This window comes from Gastrolobium bilobum, unplaced genomic scaffold (genome assembly GCF_033153095.1).
Source record: "Gastrolobium bilobum isolate Gb01-03AN ecotype WA unplaced genomic scaffold, APGP_CSIRO_Gbil_v1 utg94399, whole genome shotgun sequence".
NCBI classification, from domain to species: domain Eukaryota; kingdom Viridiplantae; phylum Streptophyta; class Magnoliopsida; order Fabales; family Fabaceae; genus Gastrolobium; species Gastrolobium bilobum.
In genome coordinates, this window is record NW_026898620.1 from 10001 (window position 1) to 30262 (window position 20262).

General features: G+C 36.4%; 2 protein-coding genes across 2 annotated transcripts; both read left to right on the forward strand.

Moving 5' to 3' along the window:
• Positions 1–867: 867 nt before the first annotated feature.
• LOC133317745 (1-aminocyclopropane-1-carboxylate oxidase homolog 1-like) lies at positions 868–4208 on the forward strand. The gene is made up of 3 exons (XM_061519624.1): positions 868–1462; positions 2504–2825; positions 3711–4208. The coding sequence occupies exons 1-3, from the start codon at positions 924–926 to the stop codon at positions 3969–3971; spliced, it is 1122 nt and encodes a 373-aa protein (XP_061375608.1). The 5' UTR covers positions 868–923; the 3' UTR covers positions 3972–4208.
• An 8018-nt stretch (positions 4209–12226) lies between these two features.
• On the forward strand, positions 12227–15013 carry LOC133317744 (uncharacterized). The gene has a single exon (XM_061519623.1). It carries the CDS (start codon positions 12227–12229, stop codon positions 15011–15013), a length of 2787 nt encoding a protein of 928 aa, XP_061375607.1.
• Positions 15014–20262: the final 5249 nt, after the last annotated feature.

The window sequence follows — 20262 nt, forward strand, 5'->3', positions numbered from 1 at the left end:
CAACCATTGCAGTTAAGCCTTTGGAAAAAATCAATGAGAAAAACTAGAATATGTGATTAGAAATATAACTGCAACCAGTAACCCACTGATTAAACCAATGACCTAGTGATCCAGCACTCTGACCAATTTGATAACATTTTATAACATTGTCTCAAACTGCTTAAGAAATATTTTTCTCAAATATATATATATGAAAAGGATTTTTACTCTAATATAAAAATAAGAAGTCTTACTGTCTACGATAATTGTTCATCTCTGTATATTTAATAGTTATAATTTAGGGGAAAACTTTTCTTATTTCACAGGAATTTAAAAACTTATCTTTTACGGAAACAAAATGGTGGGACCATTGTTTTTTTAAAAAATAAAAAATAAATTTGACACACAATTCCATGGAAAGACACCTTTTCACATGTGAATAGAGAAAATCATTGATACTCCATAATTAATTTCTAATCCCTAATAAATTATATTCAGTCAAACGTATGGAGGTTGAGATGTGAAGTCAAATTTCTCCGGCGTGAAAAGATCCATCACCTATGTTGCCTGTGGAACAAGGAAAGCTGTCACATTTGTTTGAGGGAAATAATACTCTCATGTTATATGAGAGTGACATCTTTTCCTATACAAATTCATTTTCTGTGTCAATTAATTTTTTTTTTCTTTTTTAATATAAAAAATGAGACCCACATTTAATTTCTCTCTACTTTTTTTCTCTCCTACTATCCTACAACATGTTAAAACTTGAACCCTTTGTTTAATTATATAATTTCTTTTACCTCGTTGACTGTCGTTTGGGTTGGTCTTCTCTCCTCGTCTATTTTTCCATTCTTCTCTTTCCAATTATCTATTCAGTGCTTTGATTCTACATTTTGTGTTAGAGGCAGACACAGACACTGCTATTCTGCTAGTTTCCTCACAAAATGGTGGTAAAAAACACAAACTTGTTAGAGGAAGGCACAGATTCAACTTATGACAGGAAAGCTGAAGTGAAAGCCTTTGATGATTCAAAAGCTGGTGTTAAAGGTCTTGTAGAGTCTGGAGTGACAAAGATCCCACGCATGTTCCATTCTGCCAAATTGAGCAATATTGAAAACTCAGCCAGTAACTCCAACTTGACTGTCCCCATCATAGACCTCAAAGACATACACAAAAACCCAGTTTTGCATGAAGAAGTAGTTGACAAAATTAGAACAGCATGCCAAGAGTGGGGATTCTTCCAGGTGATTAATCATGGAATTCCAATAAGTGTCATGGATCAGATGATTGATGGAATTCGTGGATTTCATGAACAAGATGCTGAGGTAAGAAAAGAGTTTTATTCTCGGGATAAAAAGAAAAAAGCTTTGTATTTTTCCAACCTTAGCTTGTTTACTGACCAAGCTGCTAATTGGAGAGATACATTTGGTTTTGCTGTTGCTCCTGAACCACCCAAACCTGAAGAAATGCCTTCAGTATGCAGGTAATGAGTTTAATACTAATTTTGATTCTAACCCTGTTAATCATGATCATCTTTCATGGTAGGTCTGGTTATTTATTTATTAGGGGTAGAAGTATTTAAAATTATTCACAGGGCACATGCTGCTGAAGTATTTAAACTTATACGGGTATAAGAATAAAAAATCTTATATCAATTTTATTTATTATTCCGCTTGCATTTAATGGCTCAAATAACTAATAAATTAGAAAAAGTTAGTTAGATATAAAGGGAATAAACAATTAAGATTGAATGTAATACATACACCAGTATAAATTAAGGAAAATATAAGAATCATGTTGCAGGAATGACACTGTTCATTCCTGCAACAAGGATCCGGCAACGTATCTTGAGGATACGGTGCTGTATCCTGATTTTGGTTTGATTTTTTTTTTTAAGCGTCGAACCCACACTTGATTTGTGTGTACAGGAAAATGGTCTTGTCATGTGACATGACAAAAAGCGAATCGGTATAAATTAATCATGCCCCTTTTATTATATATTTTCTATGTTGTAAATAAGTGTTCCTGGGAGAATCCCCACCTAGGACTTCACCACCACCTGCGAGATTACTGATCTGAACCACTTTGCAACCTATTAACCATCACTAGAGGCTTAATATAGGCCAGAACAGTGTCAAAAGGCTACACACTACGTGCATTCACTATCTCCTCATGTTTACACACACACACACCTGATTATTACTCATAGGACTTTTGATTAGAGGAATTGTGCTTCTGTCATCTCTACCTTCACCCCGTAAATTCAATCACTAGCTCTTGAGCTAAACATCTTTATTCACTTTCGAACAATAAGAAAACTATATAAATTGGCCTTGCAGCTTTCCAAATTATATATGTTCCAAGCAAAAAAATTGTTCTAGAAGTTTAGCAGTTCCACAAGTTTCCTAGATTTCACAGTTGTTATGTCACATGACATTTAATCACGATCACAAGTGTATTTCAGCTACGGTTAATTCCTATTTGAATTATTTTAATCCTCGATGAGTTGATTATGTATTTGCAGAAATATTGCGATTGAATATTCAAAGAAAGTAAAGGATTTGGGTTTTACAATCTTTGAGTTATTGTCAGAGGCTCTAGGACTTAATCCTTCTTACCTCAAAGAATTGAATTGTGCTGAAGGAATCTCTATTTTGGGGCACTATTATCCAGCATGCCCTGAACCTGAATTAACTATGGCCACTTCCAAGCACGCCGATAGTAACTTCATGACATTACTTCTACAAGACCAACTTGGTGGTCTTCAAGTTCTTCATGAGAATCAATGGGTCAATGTTCCTCCTTTACATGGAGCTCTTGTTGTAAACGTTGGAGATCTTCTACAGGTAATTATTATCATTTTTTCAGAATTTCGTATGCATTTTATAGATCATGAGTTGTATTAAGGATTAAGATACATTCAAAAAAATAGAATTCATGATCAGTAAAAGATTTTATTATTTTGATTAAGCTCTTAATTAACTATATAAAGTTGCATAAGGCGTGGGAAAAAAACCTGGTGGGGAAAGGTTGACAAAAAATTATCAAGCGTGTAAAATATGGCATATGATTTGCCACTATGCAAAGAGTACTATATTTCTAGTCATAATTGTTTTCTTACTAAAATAACGTGCTGAGAATAGAATTAGAAAACTATAAAAAATGAAAAGTAATAGGACTGTTTTATAATACTGTTAATATGTGTTTATAGTGAAACTAAAATCACTGGTTTCATTCTTGAAATTTGATATTTCTGCTGCTAAAATTTTGTTTTAAATAAACCTTATAATTGATAAACTCCTCTCTGCGGTTTTGTTTTTCCCCCCATAAACTAATATTATTAAATCTGAACTGAGTTAATGTGTCACTGGCCCAACTAGTGAATTATTGGTTGGATTAGTTGAACTGAATTTATATATTAATATGTAATAAATATAGTTGTTTTGGTACAGTGATTGAGTTTAAGTCCACCCATCCCAAAATTGTAGGATTCAACTCGTCTTGCTTGCCCGGTTTTCAACCGGTTCAAAATTACAGATTCAGTCCAATAATTGAACTGGACCGGTTGAGAGTCCGGTTTTCCATTCAACCGGTCCAACTGTCCGGTCTGGTTTTAATAAAACTGTCATAAACAGCTTTCCTGATCAAACACCTGAATTCAATTAAAACAAAATCAACGATTGGTGCTTTGTGAGAAAAGTATTTTATCAATTTCTTTTATACTGGTGCAGCTTATCACAAATGACAGGTTTGTCAGTGTTTATCACCGGGTCTTAGCACAGAACATAGGCCCAAGAATTTCTGTAGCAAGCTTCTTTGTAAATTCATCTGACCCAGTTGAAGGTACATCAAAGGTTTATGGTCCAATAAAGGAACTGCTTTCGGAGGATAACCCACCAATCTACAAGGACATTTCCATAAAAGATTTCTTGGTACATTATTTTGCAAAGGGCCTTGATGGGAAGTCTTCTTTGGAGCCCTTCAAGCTTTGAAGTGAACATAGAAATGCACTCTTGATTCTCATGGAGCTGGCTATAATTTATCTAAATAACATGCCACTGGTTTTCCATGATAAGTGACCTTTATATTGTTGGGTATATTGTTAATGGGCTTAACATCTCTCCTGGAGAGATTGAAATTTTTCAGCAGAAACAAAATTTGGTGGAGTCCACAAACTTTTGAAAATAAAAAAAATAAAAAATAAAAGCACGGAATTCGAGCTGACACAACAGGAGAATACACTTCTCCAGCAACAGGAGTAGTGCATTTCCCATTGTTAATATAGTACAAATAATATTACGTTTTACCGATATAGGTGTTATATTTTTATTTATTACTTTTTAGTTATATAATTTACCTCTGTTTGCATAGTAGAAAACACACATATTTCAAAACATGCATCTCTTCTCAATAATCCCAAATTTAGTTTATTTTTGCTTAAGGTTAACTTGGCTCAATTAGAAGAACATACAAGTAAAGTTTATTTACAAAAAGTCATTATTATCATCAACTTACTGTCGCTCATGAAATCTGAAAATATCCCAAGCTTAACTCATGTTTAATTTCACTTATATTGGGTAAAATGGAATAATGATTGTATGAAATAAGATATTTAGAAATTAGAATTTTGTTTTGAATTGAAGTTATTTTTCACATGTCATTTATAATTTTGTGTTTTTGATATTTTATATAATAAGACAATCTTAATTTAAGAGGTCAAACGACACATATTGGTTTACTAAAAAAATATACACATTATAATAATCACCATGAATTCAAATTGATAAGTTTAAAATATCAAGAAATTAAATGATACCCGTTATAATAATCATAATGAATACAAATAAAGTATTTTCTAATTTATATTTTAATTTGAAGTCAAAATAAACAACTGATAAAACATATTAAAAATATTTTAATAAAAAAACCAAACTTCCCTATTATGACATATGTATTTTGTACTTCTTAGTATTTAATTAAGAGATTTGATTAGAAGCTAAAAAAATGAGAAAGAAGATTTGATTCACTCTACTACTTTCTATTTTTATTGTGAACAAATGAATTGTCAATTTTTCTTGGGTATCTCCACAGTATTATTAGTAGGGTTCATACCAGATTTTTTGGGTAGAAAATGCCATAAGCCCAAAAGAAAAACAATAATACTGAAAATTCAAACACAATTAAATTATGAATATCCATTGCAGCCAATGTGTCAGCTCTGATGGGGCAACTCTCAGTCAAAGCAGGAGGAGGCCCGACCACGACACAAAGCCCGACAGAAACCCCCTTCATACACAGCTCTCTTGACTCAAGGAATACAGCGTCCCCAAATGTCTGGTTAAAAGAAGGCGACAGAGGCATAGTTTGAGTGATCATGACCTTGGCAGAAGGATTGTGTTCCAAAATCTCAAGCCTCCACTTCTTTTGTTTCTCCTTGGAAGTTTCGGTTACAACCGACTTCACTTTCCCGGAATCCTTCGTCATGAACTTCTATAAGAAGGGCCCGTTATGTATGCTACAAGAAGAAAGAGAAGTCAGAAAAAAATAGCAATAAAAGAAAATCTTAAGCTCGGTCTGAACCAAAATAACATATTGTACTCGGCATCTAAGTCAGTTCCAAATTTATTCACAGTCCCACTCAGATCAAAAATAGCATTGTTCGGTCCTGGATAGACCGTATTGCTATACCGTAGGGTATGCGTTCAGAGATAGTGTATATCAAGTGTATACTAGGCTTATAGTCGAGGTCTCAATCACTGCGCACAAGCAATAGGCTTATAGCCAAAGGGTGGGTGTGTGCACAGTGTGGGCAGTATTAATAAATAGGTTAAAAATGTATACCTGGGGTCTTTAACCTCTTATTTATAAGGGATACCTCTTGGGCTTGTGTAGATCTCCCAGTTGTAGTAGGATTTAACTTTCTTTCTGTTGGAATAGGGACTCTATCTTTAGCTGTCTTACTGTTTTATATTGTTAGGATAATTGGAGAATTATCCTTTAAGGGATCCTTAGGTAAGTGGTTAGGATATGGAAATATTCCATAACAGTTGTCCCCCAGCCCGGCAGTTCGGAAGCTCGGACTGCTGGGGTGCCTAAGTTTGATTGATAGGTTAACCCTACCGAGGTACTATGATCTTGTCTTGGGTCTGGTGTGACTACCTCTTCTGGGTTTAACTTTTTATATTGGCTTCTTTTCTCTTGAAGTCTCTGAGTGGTGAGTTTGTTGACTTTGAGCTCGGCTTTTCTTGCCGAGGTTTTTTAGTTTTGACTAGGCTTATAGTCAGTCTTTTATATAGGCGTTCGCCTAAGTTTTAGGATAGCATTTCGTGCCTCCTTAATAATTAACCCGACTTTGCACTTCCTGGCGTTAAGTGTCGAGGTTCCATATTTGGCTCGGTTTCGCATACCGAGGTCTCTATTAGCATGGATTTCACCTTTTGCAAAGGTGTATTGTACTTTAGGGAGCACAAATTTTCTTACTACGAATTCCCCCTTTTGGATTTGACTTGCTGCCAATGTTAATTTTGGGAAGGTCTTTCGTGCCTTCTTGAACCATTAGTCCGGCTTCGAATATCATGACTTCTCTTGCTTTTGATGGACTTGGCTTCTTTTGCCATAGTCTTGGATTCTTGAAGGAGGAGTTCGCCTCCTCCATTTTAAGCCCGAATACGTATACCGAGGCTTTTATTTTGAGCCCCGCTTCATTTGCGATGGCTTTCTTTAAATTGACTCGGCTTTTGCCTTGTCTACACTTTTGAAGGCAGTATCGTTGTCTTTCTGAATTTAGCCCGGCTTAAAGTACCGTGGCTTTACTGTTGGACTAGACTTTTTGCCAGTCTTGTTTGAGCCCGGCTTCGCATACCGTGGCTTTCTACTTTGAGCCACGCTTCATTAGCGGTGGACATTTTATCTGAACCTGGCTTCTTATGCCGTGGTTTTCTTATTTTGAACCCTGCTTCATTTACGGTGGATCTTTAATTTGAGGCTGGCATGTTGGGCCGCAAACTTTGCCATTTGGCTTTGTTGCCAAAATCTTGAATAGGAGCCCAACATCATATGCCGCCTCGATTTTTCTTTTATCTCAAATTGGGATGTGATCTTTTTCCAGGATCACGATCTCTCCAAATTCGTCTTCTCGGATTGGGGTGTGATCTTTTTACTAGAATCACATCTCTCCGATTTTGTCTTCATTTTTATCTCAGATTGGGGTGTGATCCGTTTATTGGGATCACATCTCTCATTTTCTGTCTTCATTTTGATCTCAGAGCCTGAAGATAAGGCTAGGGCTGAGTTGAAGCTCAAGGCCGAGGTCAAGCTTTAATCTTGAAGCCCTTCACTGGGCTGAGTTGGAGCTCAAAGCTGAGGCCGAGCTTATAAACATGAAGCCCTTCACTGGGTTGAGTTGGAACTCAAGGATGAGGCTGAGCTTTAATCTTGAAGCCCTTCACTGGGCTGAGCTCGAGGGTGATGCCGAGCTTTTAAACTTGAGGCCCTTTGTTGGGCTGAGCTCAAGGCTAAAGCCGAGCTTTAATCTTAAAGCCTTTCATTGGGCTGAGCTCGGGGCTGATGCCGAGCTTTTAAACTTGAGGCCCTTTGTTGGGCTGAGCTCAAGGCTGAGGCCGAGCTTTAATCTTGAAGCCCTTCATTGGGCTGAGCTCGAGGCTGATGCCGAGCTTTTAAACTTGAGGCCCTTTGTTGGGCTGAGCTCAAGGCTGAGGCCGAGCTTTAATCTTGAAGCCCTTCATTGGGCTGAGCTCGAGGCTGATGCCGAGCTTTTAAACTTGAGGCCCTTTGTTGGGCTGAGCTCAAGGCTGAAGCCGAGCTTTAATCTTGAAGCCCTTCATTGGGCTGAGCTCGAGGCTGATGCCGAGCTTTTAAACTTGAAGCCCTTCATTGGGCTGAGCTCAAGGTCGTGGCCGAGCTCTTAAACTTGAAGCCCTTCATTGGGCCGAGCTCAAGGCCGTGGCTGAGCTCTTAAACTTGAAGCCCTTCACTGGGCTGAGTTGGAGCTCAAGGCTGAGGCTGAGCTCTTAAACTTGAAGCCCTTCGTTGGGCTGAGCTCAAGGCCGTGGCCGAGCTCTTAAACTTGAAGCCCTTCGTTGGGCTGAGCTCAAGGCTGAGGCTGAGCTCTTAAACTTGAAGCCCTTCGTTGGGCTGAGCTCAAGGCCGAGGCCGAGCTAACAATTTTGAAGCCCTTTATTGGGCTGAGTTGAAGCTCAAGGCTGAGGCCGAGCTTTTAAACTTGAAGCCCTTCACTGGGCTGAGTTGGAGCTCAAGGTTGAGGCTGAGCTCTTAAACTTGAAGCCCTTCGCTGGGCTGAGCTCAAGGTCGTGGCCAAGCTCTTAAACTTGAAGCCCTTCGTTGGGCTGAGCTCAAGGCGGTGGCCGAGCTCTTAAACTTGAAGCCCTTCGTTGGGCTGAGCTCAAGGCCGTGGCCGAGCTAACAATTTTGAAGCCCTTTATTGGGCTGACTTGGAGCTCAAGGCTGATGCCGAGCTTTTAATCTTGAAGCCCTTCGTTAGGCTGAGATCGAGGCTGATGCCGAGCTTTTAAACTTAAGGCCCTTTGTTGGGCTGAGCTCAAGGCTGAGGCCGAGCTTTAATCTTGAAGCCCTTCATTGGGCTGAGCTCGCGGCTGATGCCGCGCGTGTTCTCCTTGGATGGGAGTCGAAATTTGTCGTTTCCCACAGACAGCGCCAATGTTCGGTCTTGGATAGACCGTATTGCTATACCGTAGGGTATGCGCTCAGAGATAGTGTATATCAAGTGTATACTAGGCTTATAGTCGTGGTCCCAATCACTGCGCATAAGCAATAGGCTTATAGCCAAGGGGTGTGTGTGCACAGTGTGGGCAGTATTAGTAAATAGGTTAAAAGTATATACCTGGGGTCTTTAACCTCTTATTTATAAGGGTTACCTCTTGGGCTTGTGTAGATCTCCCAGTTGTAGTAGGATTTAACTTCCTTTCTGTTGGGATAAGGACTCTATCCTTAGCTGTCTTACTGTTTTATATTGTTAGGATAATTGGAGAATTATCCTTTAAGGGATCCTTAGGTAGGTGGTTAGGATATGGAAATATTCCATAACAAGCATAATCTTCCATATATTTCATCGAAGTGTTAAAAGCCAATCGTTCTTCATTGGCAAGCGACGATTTAGGGGTCTGATACCGCCTTGTTTTCCTAAGGTAGTGCCTCCAGAACTAATAAAGGGGAAACTTGTTTATAACTACCCCTGCTCATCCACAATGGTCATAAACCAAGGTCGGCAATTGCGATGAACCGATACTTTAAAAAATTGGTATTTAAACTTCTTGAAAGATTGTGTGAAGACACATAAGACTTTCAAGGATGCAACACCATGGATTGTGACCCAACCCTCTTCTCTTTGGTTTTAGACCTCATCTGTGATGTATACACTTCAAACATATAGAAGAAAAGCTTGACAGAGTAAGGAATATTAAATATGTACATACTTGCTCAAAACCTCGAACGAAGGCCCAAGAATTGGGATGGAGTTGAGTCGGGACAACTCGAAGATGGATCAAAACATCCATTTGGAACTCGAAAAGGGGAAACCGAATCCTCATCTTAGTAATCAGATCACGGTAAAAAAAGAAGAAGTCAAGCTCGTGCTCCCCCCAGCCTGCACAGATCGTTTCTTCAGCCCTAGCCGAGATGAGGTCTACCCCGACAATATTGCCTACTAGAAGCTCTGTGATCTCCGCAATAGACATACGAGAACGGATGCTGAGAACTTCCCATAAGACCTAGGGGAACTCATTTTGTAGCTGGGCTGAGGGAACCACCGTTGATGACCTAAAACAAGAAGACTCGGAGTCAGCATAAGAAGTCGATATATTTGAGCCCTTTGAATCCAAACCAAGCTCTAAAGAACTAAAGTTGGAACCATATGAGCCAGAAGACTAGTCATTAAAAGTCTCAATGGGACAGGCTGGGCCCCTAATGAGACGGGAAAGCAGAACATCATTGGAACCCATCCTGGTAGCAGATCTTCGATGAGGGCACTCGTTTAATGACAATTCGGTGCATGTTTCATAACCAAGGGTGGAAAATGTGGCAGCCAGGGCTTTATGTGTCACCTTTTCTATTTTCATTACCAAAGGAGTAGGTGATGACATGACTGAGCTCTCTTTTGCCGACATCCAGATACAACCGATCTCCCTAGTGCCATCGAAGAGGAACAGTTGGGGGCTGAAGATGAGACTTGACCATGGACCAAGGATGCATCTCGTTTAGGACTGGGGTAATTCAGAATCATATCTCGGTTCGAAGACTCAGCATGACCCCGTTCACGTTGGGAAAGGACAGACCTCAGCTTACTCTCTCCACTACGGTATCCTCAAAGAAGTAGCTATTGTCTCTCCTCTTTGGTACGATCAATCCTAAGCAACCAAAACCTTGCTTCAGGGGGCAAGCTAGACATAAGATCGTCTTCCTTGACTGCACCTCGATCACCATCACCTCAGTTAGGAGTTATAGAACCCAAGCCTTTGTCATTCATCTTGTCCTGGAGAATCCTAACCAAGACTCCTAATAGACAAACTCACAAAGGGATTGGGTTATCTTAAAAGGAAAGGGAAGGGTTTATGTTAGCACTAAATTATTTATATAATTATTGTATTATTTTATATTATTATATATTTTTTTTGGGTTGACAATTACAGGAAAATGGGCTAAAAGAATGTGAGATATGGCCCAATTCAAAAAGGAAATAACCAAGCCCAAGTTAATTTATTTTTGCTAATAATTGTAATTATTCATATTTTTCAGGTATCTTTCTTTGAAAAGGCACGTGGATCAGCTTTATGAAGTGAACACATTTTAACCATTGGATGACAAGGAGATAGACGGCTCTTAGCGTGTAGAATTTTTAGTTTTAGTTCCTTTTGTGGTTTGTAAAAATAGGATAGATATCAGATTTTTAGATCAGAGACTGAGACTTAGAAAAAAGATTTCAATCTTCGTTATTTTTTTTTATAGTTTTAGAAAACTCGTGTGTTCTTCACTTTGAAATCTTCAAGATCTAGAATCTCAAGCTCTGACAACGCTGGAAGGAAGGATCAAAGGAGGTGCTTGCAAGTGGAGAAAGATCCTGCTCTAGTTTAGAATCGATATTATGATGAACAATTTTTCTGATTTTATCTTTTAATGCATGTTTCTATTTTTCTTTCATCTTTGATTTTCGTTACATGAATATGGGTTTCTAATTTCTTTTCTTTTCTGGGTATGTTAAAAATGATTGGATGAATTTTTGATGTTCTTTGTTACTGTTTTTTTATTTTCATTCGTTTGATTCTTTCACTTTTCAACTCAAGAAATTCATGGGAATGAAATTTGAGTATTTCAACAAAAAGAAATTGGGAAATGGATTTTTGTTAAGTATTAAATGAACCCTTTTGGATTAGGGATAATCAAAGGTGATTACTGATATAATTTCTGTAAAGATTCAAGAAGCTTTGGGAAAAGATCTTCTTGAGCCTTAATGTTGATTCTAGAAAGATTCAACTAAACTTGCCGTAGTACTTCAGAAATTGAGATAAACTCGCTGTAGCACTGTACGAAATTTGCAGGAATGCAAATATTTTTGTCATCCATGATTTTTGATATACCCAGAAATCTTTTAATATTCATAAATCATTTTCTTTCTTCTAGATTACATTTTGATAACTGATACAGATTACAAAACTCTCTTGTTCTAAAAAAAACCAATTAAATTTCAATTCAAGAATTTTTAATTCAAAAAAATAAAAGGAAAAATATTTCAACCTGTTCCCTGAGAACGATAACTCTTTCTTTCGAAAATTACTACCCAACAAAATGGCGCCGTTGCCGGGGAACGGTGTTTGATTTTATTTTCTTTTTGTGATTCTGTTTTAGACTTCTTGATATTTTTTCTTTTTCTTTTTCTTTCCTTTTCCTTTTTACATATTTTTCTTGTTATCTACTGACTCCAATTTCAAGTTCTTGAGAGATTTCTGCAGAATTCAATTCTGATTACAGTAACAAGCAGTATTACACATTTGTTGTTGAATTCTTGAAGATGGCAGAATCAAACCATGGATCTGTTAATGGAGAAAACATCAATGGCAATGGGAATGACAACCATGCTCTAGTCATGGTGGATGAGGAGATTCCCATTGCTGAATATGTTATTCCATCACTAGATTGAGTAATTCCTGGTATAGTCCAGCCTGGAGTGGAGGGGAATTTTGATCTCAAACCAGGAATGATACAGCTGCTGCAATCTGTGACTCAATACCATGGATTACCGAAGGAAGATCCCCACAAGCATATTACAAAATTTATGAAAATCTCTGATACCTTTTCTGTTCATGGAGTATCCACAGATGCTATGAGGATGAGGCTTTTCCCTTTTTCTCTAGCTGGGGCAGCAGAAAAATGGGTAGAAGATTTGCCTGCACAGTCCATCACCACGTGGAAGGAGCTTGGAGAAGCCTTCCTTATGCGGTTTTTCCCATCCACAAAGGTGTGTGATTTGAGGGATGACATCACAGGGTTTAGACAGTATGTTGATGAGTCAATCCATGAGAGCTGGACTAGATTTAAGGGGCTGATTAAAAAGTGTCCTACACATGGTCTTGCTAAGTGGGCTACCATTCATATTTTCTATAGAGGATTAAGTCACCAAGGCAAAACTCACTTGGATGCTACTGCCAATGGAATGTTTCTGTTAAAAAGGTATCCAGAGGCTTTTGAGACTCTTGAGTTAATAAGCCAAAACAGTTGCCAATGGCCTGAACAAAGAGATGAAGCTCCAAAGAAGGCAGCTGGACTTTATGAAGTGAATGAAATCACTTCCATGGCAGCTGAGATGGCAGCACTGCATAACACTGTTAAGGTTTTAGTCAAGCAAATGGCTGAAACCAAACAGCAACCACCTGCTCAAGTGGCTGCAACCACACCAATCTGCTCACTTTGCCATGGTCCCCATTTTTTTGAAGAATGCCCAAGCAACCCCTCTTCAGCCTTCTATGTTGGTGACTACAACAATAGAGGGAACTTTAACCAAGGCAGATGGCAGCAACAAGGTGGAAATTTTGGGCAGAATCAGGGCCAAAATTACCATCAAAATGTTGGGAATAGAAATCAGAATCAGTCCTTCCAAGGAGGGAAGCAACCATATCAACCAAAAGTCCCATTTCCACCCAGTTTCAACTCACAAATGCCTTCAGATCAGCAAAGGCAGCCTAATGGAGAAATTCAGCCTCTTCCTAATGATCAGTGGTCAAACCGGATTCTGCAAAATTATGAGACCATGCTTCAAAGTCATGGAGCAATCTTAAAAAGCTTAGAGACACAAATGGGGCAGATTGCATCCTCTCTTAGCAATAGACCGGTGGGAACTCTTCCTAGTGATACTGAAGCACCAAGGAAAGAGGGAAAGGAATTTTGTAAGGCTCTCCATTTGAGAAATGGAAGAGAGGTTGAACAACCAGAGCATGTTATTAGGCTTTCTACCTTGAGGAAGTTAGCAGAAAAAAATGCTCAACCAATTGAAGAGGAAGAACCTAATGTAATTGAAGTGCAAGATTCAGAAAACAACAAGGTGCAAGGTGATTCTAGCAAAACAGAAAAATCAGCACCTAAACCAAAGGAGCCAGCCAAACCTATGCAGCAAAATGAAGGCATTTCACCAAGATCAAGGGCAAGGCAGATTCCATTTCCACAAAGGCTTCAAAAACAGAACCAGGAGCAGCACTTTAAGAGGTTCTTAGACATCCTCAAGCAACTCCAGATCAACATTCCATTTGTGGAGGCCCTTCAACACATGCCAAGCTCCATCAAATTCATGAAGGACATCCTATCAAGGAAGAGGAGAATAGAAGAGTTTGAAATAGTGGCACTTACCAAAGAATGCAGCAGCATTGTCTCTACAAAAGTACCTCCTAAAATGGAGGATCCAGGTTCTTTTACTATTCCATGTGTTATAGGAGATAGGTATATTAGTAGAGCTTTATGTGATTTAGGCTCTAGCATTAATTTGATGCCTGCTTCTATTTTTAAGCAATTAGGAATAAAATCTGCACCCACAACATTAACTCTCCAATTAGCTGATAGGTCTATTGTATACCCTGAAGGAAAAGTGGAAAATATTTCGGTAAAAGTGGAAAAATTTATTTTTCCAGCTGACTTCATAATCCTTGATTGTGAAGTTGATGAAAATATTCCTATTATAGTAGGAAGACCAATTTTAGCTACAGGGGGTGCAATGATAGATGTTAAAAAAGGAGAGTTAACAATGAGGGTAAATGATGACATTATAACCTTTAGTGTTTTTAAAGCCATGAAATATGTGGATGATGATGTTGATGATTGTTCTGCCATATCTATCATTGATCACTTGGTTGCTGCCCATGTTAAAGAAAATTTTGAAATAAATGCATCTGCATGTGAATCTGCCATTTTTGAAATTAATGAGAATAATGCATCTGATCATGATCATGCATGTACATTGAAGTCTTATCCTACTAAGTTCTTTGGTGATAAACATTTTGAGTCCCTTGGACTTCATGAGAGAATCACCAAACCTCTTAAACCTTCCATTTTGGAACCACCTGAAGTGGAGTTGAAAGAACTCCCAACTCACCTTAAATATGCATTTCTAGGAAGAGATAATACCCTCCCTGTAATTGTAGCTGCTGCCCTAAAAAATAATGAGGAAAATCAGCTCCTAAAGGTGCTTAAAAATCACAAGAAAGCCATTGGTTGGACCATGGCTGATATTAGAGGCCTTAGCCCTTCTTTTTGTATGCATAGGATAAGGCTAGTTGATGAAAATGCCAGTTCTATTGAGCCTCAAAGAAAGCTCAATCTAACCATGAAAGAAGTGGTCAAAAAGAAAATAATCAATTGGTTGGATACAGGACAAATTATTCTGAATTTCAAGATAAGAATCAAATTGTTTCCAATCAAGTTTAGATGGCTGAAGCATTACTGGACAAGGGATGTGAATAAAGAGAAGATTTTCATTTCTTTATTAGATGTTGGATGAAACACAAAAAAAAAAAAGAGTGTAGTTGATTAATTAGTTAGTGTAATTGTGGCTGTTGTAGCTTAGTTAGTTTAGTGTGTGTAACTGTTGATATGTTTAGTTTTACATTTCTGAGTAGTTTTCAACTTGTTGTAGTGAGCTTGAATCCTATTAATTTTTTTGTCATGTGTTAGTGTTGTCTTCTTAAAACCAATAAAAATTTGTTCTTTAAAAAAAAAAGTGACTGAAGAGTTAAGATGGTCCTATATTGCTGAGTGTGAACTGTGAACTATGAGAATGAGCAACCTCTTAAGTTTGGGGTAGCACAATGATAAGAAGTACCAGGTATTAATTTTTCTGAGACTTAAATTGTTTATCTGCTAGTTGTCAACAATTGAGGTTTAAAGAACAAGGCTATTAGTTTCAGTAGGAAACCAATGTGTATTAGGTAGACTACTTGAGCACATGACTGTTGAATATATAAGTGAGGATTGGAGAGATGAGTTCAGATTTGTGTACGACTGAATTAGTTGATCCCCAACTTATTGGATCAGTTGGATATGTGATTTAGACAAACACATTGAGTTTGAGGTTCAATTCTTTATTGTGTAATGATATAGGAACGAGACATCAAAGTTGGATTGTATAATGATGGTGATCAACTCACGTTGATAGCTTAACCGTTACACATTGTTGAAACCGTGTGATTATGGTGCTATGTGAACTATTGGGCTAACCCTTATATTATAGCAGACTGGTCTGTGGAAATATGAGAGGTATTTGAGGTGTGAAAGTAGTGTGTTAATTCTTAAACTTGAAATGTTTTGTGATACAGTTGTGGGTTCTGATTAAATTTTCCTACATATGTTAAGTTACTATCTTGATTTTCAAATTTGACAACGGTTAGACTATTATTATTATTATTTTTTATTTATTTTATTTGCCCTTATCCCCTCTTTGCTTTATCTCCAATCATTCTCTGCACATATCAGCTTTTTCTTATTGGCACAAATAAAAATTCTTTGATTAGAGCGGTGCTTTATGAGCAGAGCCAATTTTCAATGTTGAAATCCTACCTGCACCTCTGAGATTATCCAGTAGCTTGTAAAAACCTTTCTATAGCATTGATGTGACTCCTCTGCATAAGTCCTATATTTCACCTACTTTACCCAATACAAAATAGTACTCTTCCTTTTCTCTCTCCACACTCTCATTTTTGCTAAAACATCTTTCTTCTTCTTTATTCTTCATTCTGATTTTGTGTTTCAAATACGTGTCCTCATTCAACATCATTTCTTCTTCCTCGTTCTTATCCATTCGACCAAATCCCTCACCTTGTTTGAAGTTAAAAAAAAAGGTTTGATTTTTTTTTTGTCCTGAAACCCTAACTTTATTATTTTTTTTTTTTTTGATTCTCTGTGACCATCTACCAATTTCTCACTCTGAGTTTCCTGTTCTCTAAACTATTTTTATCCATTTCATCTTCTTCCATCTACCTACGGGTCGTTGTTGATCAAGACCGAACCATTATTATTATTTTTTCTTTTCTTTCAATTTTTTTCCCCTTCTCACAGATTGAAATCCCTAATATATATATATATATATATATATATATATATATATTATTCAGATTCAAGTGATATACTGCTACGCATTTGAACATACTCTAAAAGCATACTCTATGTTCATTCTTTAATATAATCTTGTAGAGTGCTCTTTACTGTTCATTCATTTTTTTTTTGGAGCTGCTGGTTATTATCATGTCAATTTTGACATTAGAGTTTGTGGATAGTGAAATATTCTTAGAGCAATTGATCTTGAAATTTTCTGTCATATGCTTCTGCTATGAGTTTATCACTTGGCTGCAAAATTTTGGTTATAACAGCTTAATTCTTTATTGGTCAACACCTTGCTAGGAGATACATCTATTTTGTTCTCATTGATTGAGCTTCTTTGTTGAAACCATCTTGGTAAACAGAAATTATATTCTTGTCTTTGCTTTCCTTAAAGCTTAAACTTGGCATATTCTGAGTAGGAGGTATAGGTCCACCAACAAGAATAGAGGCTATGATCTGATAGTCTCTATATTGATAATCCATGATCATGTCAGGCAGATGTTGGGTATTCTTCACTCCTCGGTATATTGTTTAGGGATATCTAAATATTATCAGTTTAATCTGGTTATTGTTTTTGAGTTGATTACTTAATTAAAAAAAATAAAACTGTTCTGATTGGGTGAATACATTAGATGTTTACCTATTTTGAATATAAAATAATGCTGTCATGTATGCTCATAGTGAACACCACCATCTGATTTTGGTGGCTGTCTACATGTTAAGTGGATAAACATGCTTATTTGGTTCAATTTATATGATTATTAATTTGTAATTTGTCTTCCTTATATAACATTTTCTGCCACTTTATCATATAATCATGTTGTCCTAACACTGTAATTATTTTCTTTGCTGACATTTATGGGTACTCATTTGCTGACAGATTTCCCTTTATGTTTCTTTTATTCACTGATTTATGATCCAGTGAACAATGACACCTTTTCTGAAAGCTGAAATCTCTTGTTGGTACCCAGGTTCTTTATTTATTTATTTATTTATTTATTTTTCAATTTATTATTTTTATATATTTATGTACTGCTGTAAGGACCCAGCTTAATTTTAAGTTTGGGGTGATTTTGTGATTATATGCTGTTACCAATAATCTTTCTAGTATTTGCTGATTGGCGCATAAAAATGATAAAAATTTACTCTGTTTTGTATGCTGGATTACCTGAGTGGTAACTTGGAAATGATTTATAACCTGATATGTTTAACATTATCATTGCTTAAGTATAACCAGATTTAATTAAATTAATTCCTAGTCAATTAAGAATCTAACTTAGTTGATCAGTATTTACATAAGTTGAAAATCAATTTACATGCCATAAAATTTTTTGTGATCCCTGATTTGCTGATTCACTGATAAACCACTGAATTAACAACCTATGTGAGGTATTTGAACCTAAACACTCTATTCTTTTGTGAGTGGTCATTGTGTATTGGTGTTTTGAATGCTGCACTCTGTTTGGATGACTAATATGCTATTTTTGTGTGATTGGGGCATTGTTTTTGAATATGTAGCCTAGAGCCAAAAGCCTCACCCTTCTATTATATCCCTTAGTCCCTATATTTGAGCCTGAGACCTTTCTTTTCTGATTATGTATCCTGATATTATGAGGCAAATCCCTTGTCCAACCTATATATAGCTATCTTAGTATTTAGCTAATTCTCATTAGCTCAGAAATACAATAAGCTAAATAAGGCAAAGGGAAATTGGTTGTAAAAAAGAGAAAGGAAAGAAAAAGGAAAAAAGATCAGGAGGTAAAAAAATCGAAGAAAAAGGGGAACAAGTGATGTTATAAAAGGAGTTCTCTGTTTTTTAAAAAAAAGGAAAAAGGCAAAAGTAAAAAAATTGTGAAAGTGATTTTTTCAGAAAGAAGTTATAAAAAAGGGAAAAGAGAGTTAGTAATTTCCCTTTGTCTTGTTTAGGAAAAAATCAGAAAAAGGTAATGAGGATTAGTTAGACACTAAGGATCAGCTTAATTAGCCAAGTAACCAGAAAAACAAAGATCCTAGCCCTGCCTCATTACAAGCCTTAAAGACCCTTTGATGGAGGAAGCATATTGGACTTCAAGTTTCTAAATGGTAGTGTAGGTTGGAAGCATTCATGCATGATGATAATGAGTGAACTTCCTTATTGTTATAAAAAAGGAGAGAGTGTGATTGATTAAATATACCTGGAAAGGAATTCAGTGGAATGTCAATTAAATCAGTCTAAATTAAGGGTTGCAACTGTTTGAGTGTGCATGAATTTTTGATTGAATGCTTATATAATTGTTGATTGACTGGAGTTGAATGATTAATTTGATGTAGGAATTGGTTAATATTAAGTCTGGCCAATGCTTTAAGAAGTGTGATGTTTTGCATAGATGGTTGATAAATTTAACTGAGTTATTAAAATTGACTATGTGTTGCTGTGTGACTCTGTGAATTTTAAGCTAGCAATCTATTTTTGAATGTATGTTTTCTTGATTGCTTGAGGGCAAGTAATTACCTAAGTTTGGGGTATTTTGTTAGCACTAAATTATTTATATAATTATTGTATTATTTTATATTATTATATATTTTTTTGGGTTGACAATTACAGGAAAATGGGCTAAAAGAATGTGAGATATGGCCCAATTCAAAAAGGAAATAACCAAGCCCAAGTTAATTTATTTTTGCTAATAATTGTAATTATTCATATTTTTTAGGTATCTTTCTTTGAAAAGGCACGTGGATCAGCTTTATGAAGTGAACACATTTTAACCATTGGATGACAAGGAGATAGACGGCTCTTAGCGTGTAGAATTTTTAGTTTTAGTTCCTTTTGTGGTTTGTAAAAATAGGATAGATATCAGATTTTTAGATCAGAGACTGAGACTTAGAAAAAAGATTTCAATCTTCGTTATTTTTTTTATATAGTTTTAGAAAACTCGTGTGTTCTTCACTTTGAAATCTTCAAGATCCAGAATCTCAAGCTCTGACAACGCTGGAAGGAAGGATCAAAGGAGGTGCTTGCAAGTGGAGAAAGATCCTGCTCTAGTTTAGGATCGATATTATGTTGAACAATTTTTCTGATTTTATCTTTTAATGCATGTTTCTGTTTTTCTTTCATCTTTGATTTTCGTTACATGAATATGGGTTTCTAATTTCTTTTCTTTTCTGGGTATGTTAAAAATGATTGGATGAATTTTTGATGTTCTTTGTTACTGTTTTTTTATTTTCATTCGTTTGATTCTTTCACTTTTCAACTCAAGAAATTCATGGGAATGAAACTTGAGTATTTCAACAAAAAGAAATTGGGAAATGGATTTTTGTTAAGTATTAAATGAACCCTTTTGGATTAGGGATAATCAAAGGTGATTTCTGATATAATTTTCTGTAAAGATTCAAGAAGCTTTGGGAAAAGATCTTGAGCCTTAATGTTGATTCTGGAAAGATTCAACTAAACTTGCCGTAGTAATTCAGAAATTGAGATAAACTCGCTGTAGCACTGTACGAAATTTGCAGGAATGCAAATATTTTTGTCATCCATGATTTTTGATATACCCAGAAATCTTTTCATATTCATAAATCATTTTCTTACTTCTAGATTACATTTTGATAACTGATACAGATTACAAAACTCTCTTGTTCTAAAAAAAACCAATTAAATTTCAATTCAAGAATTTTTAA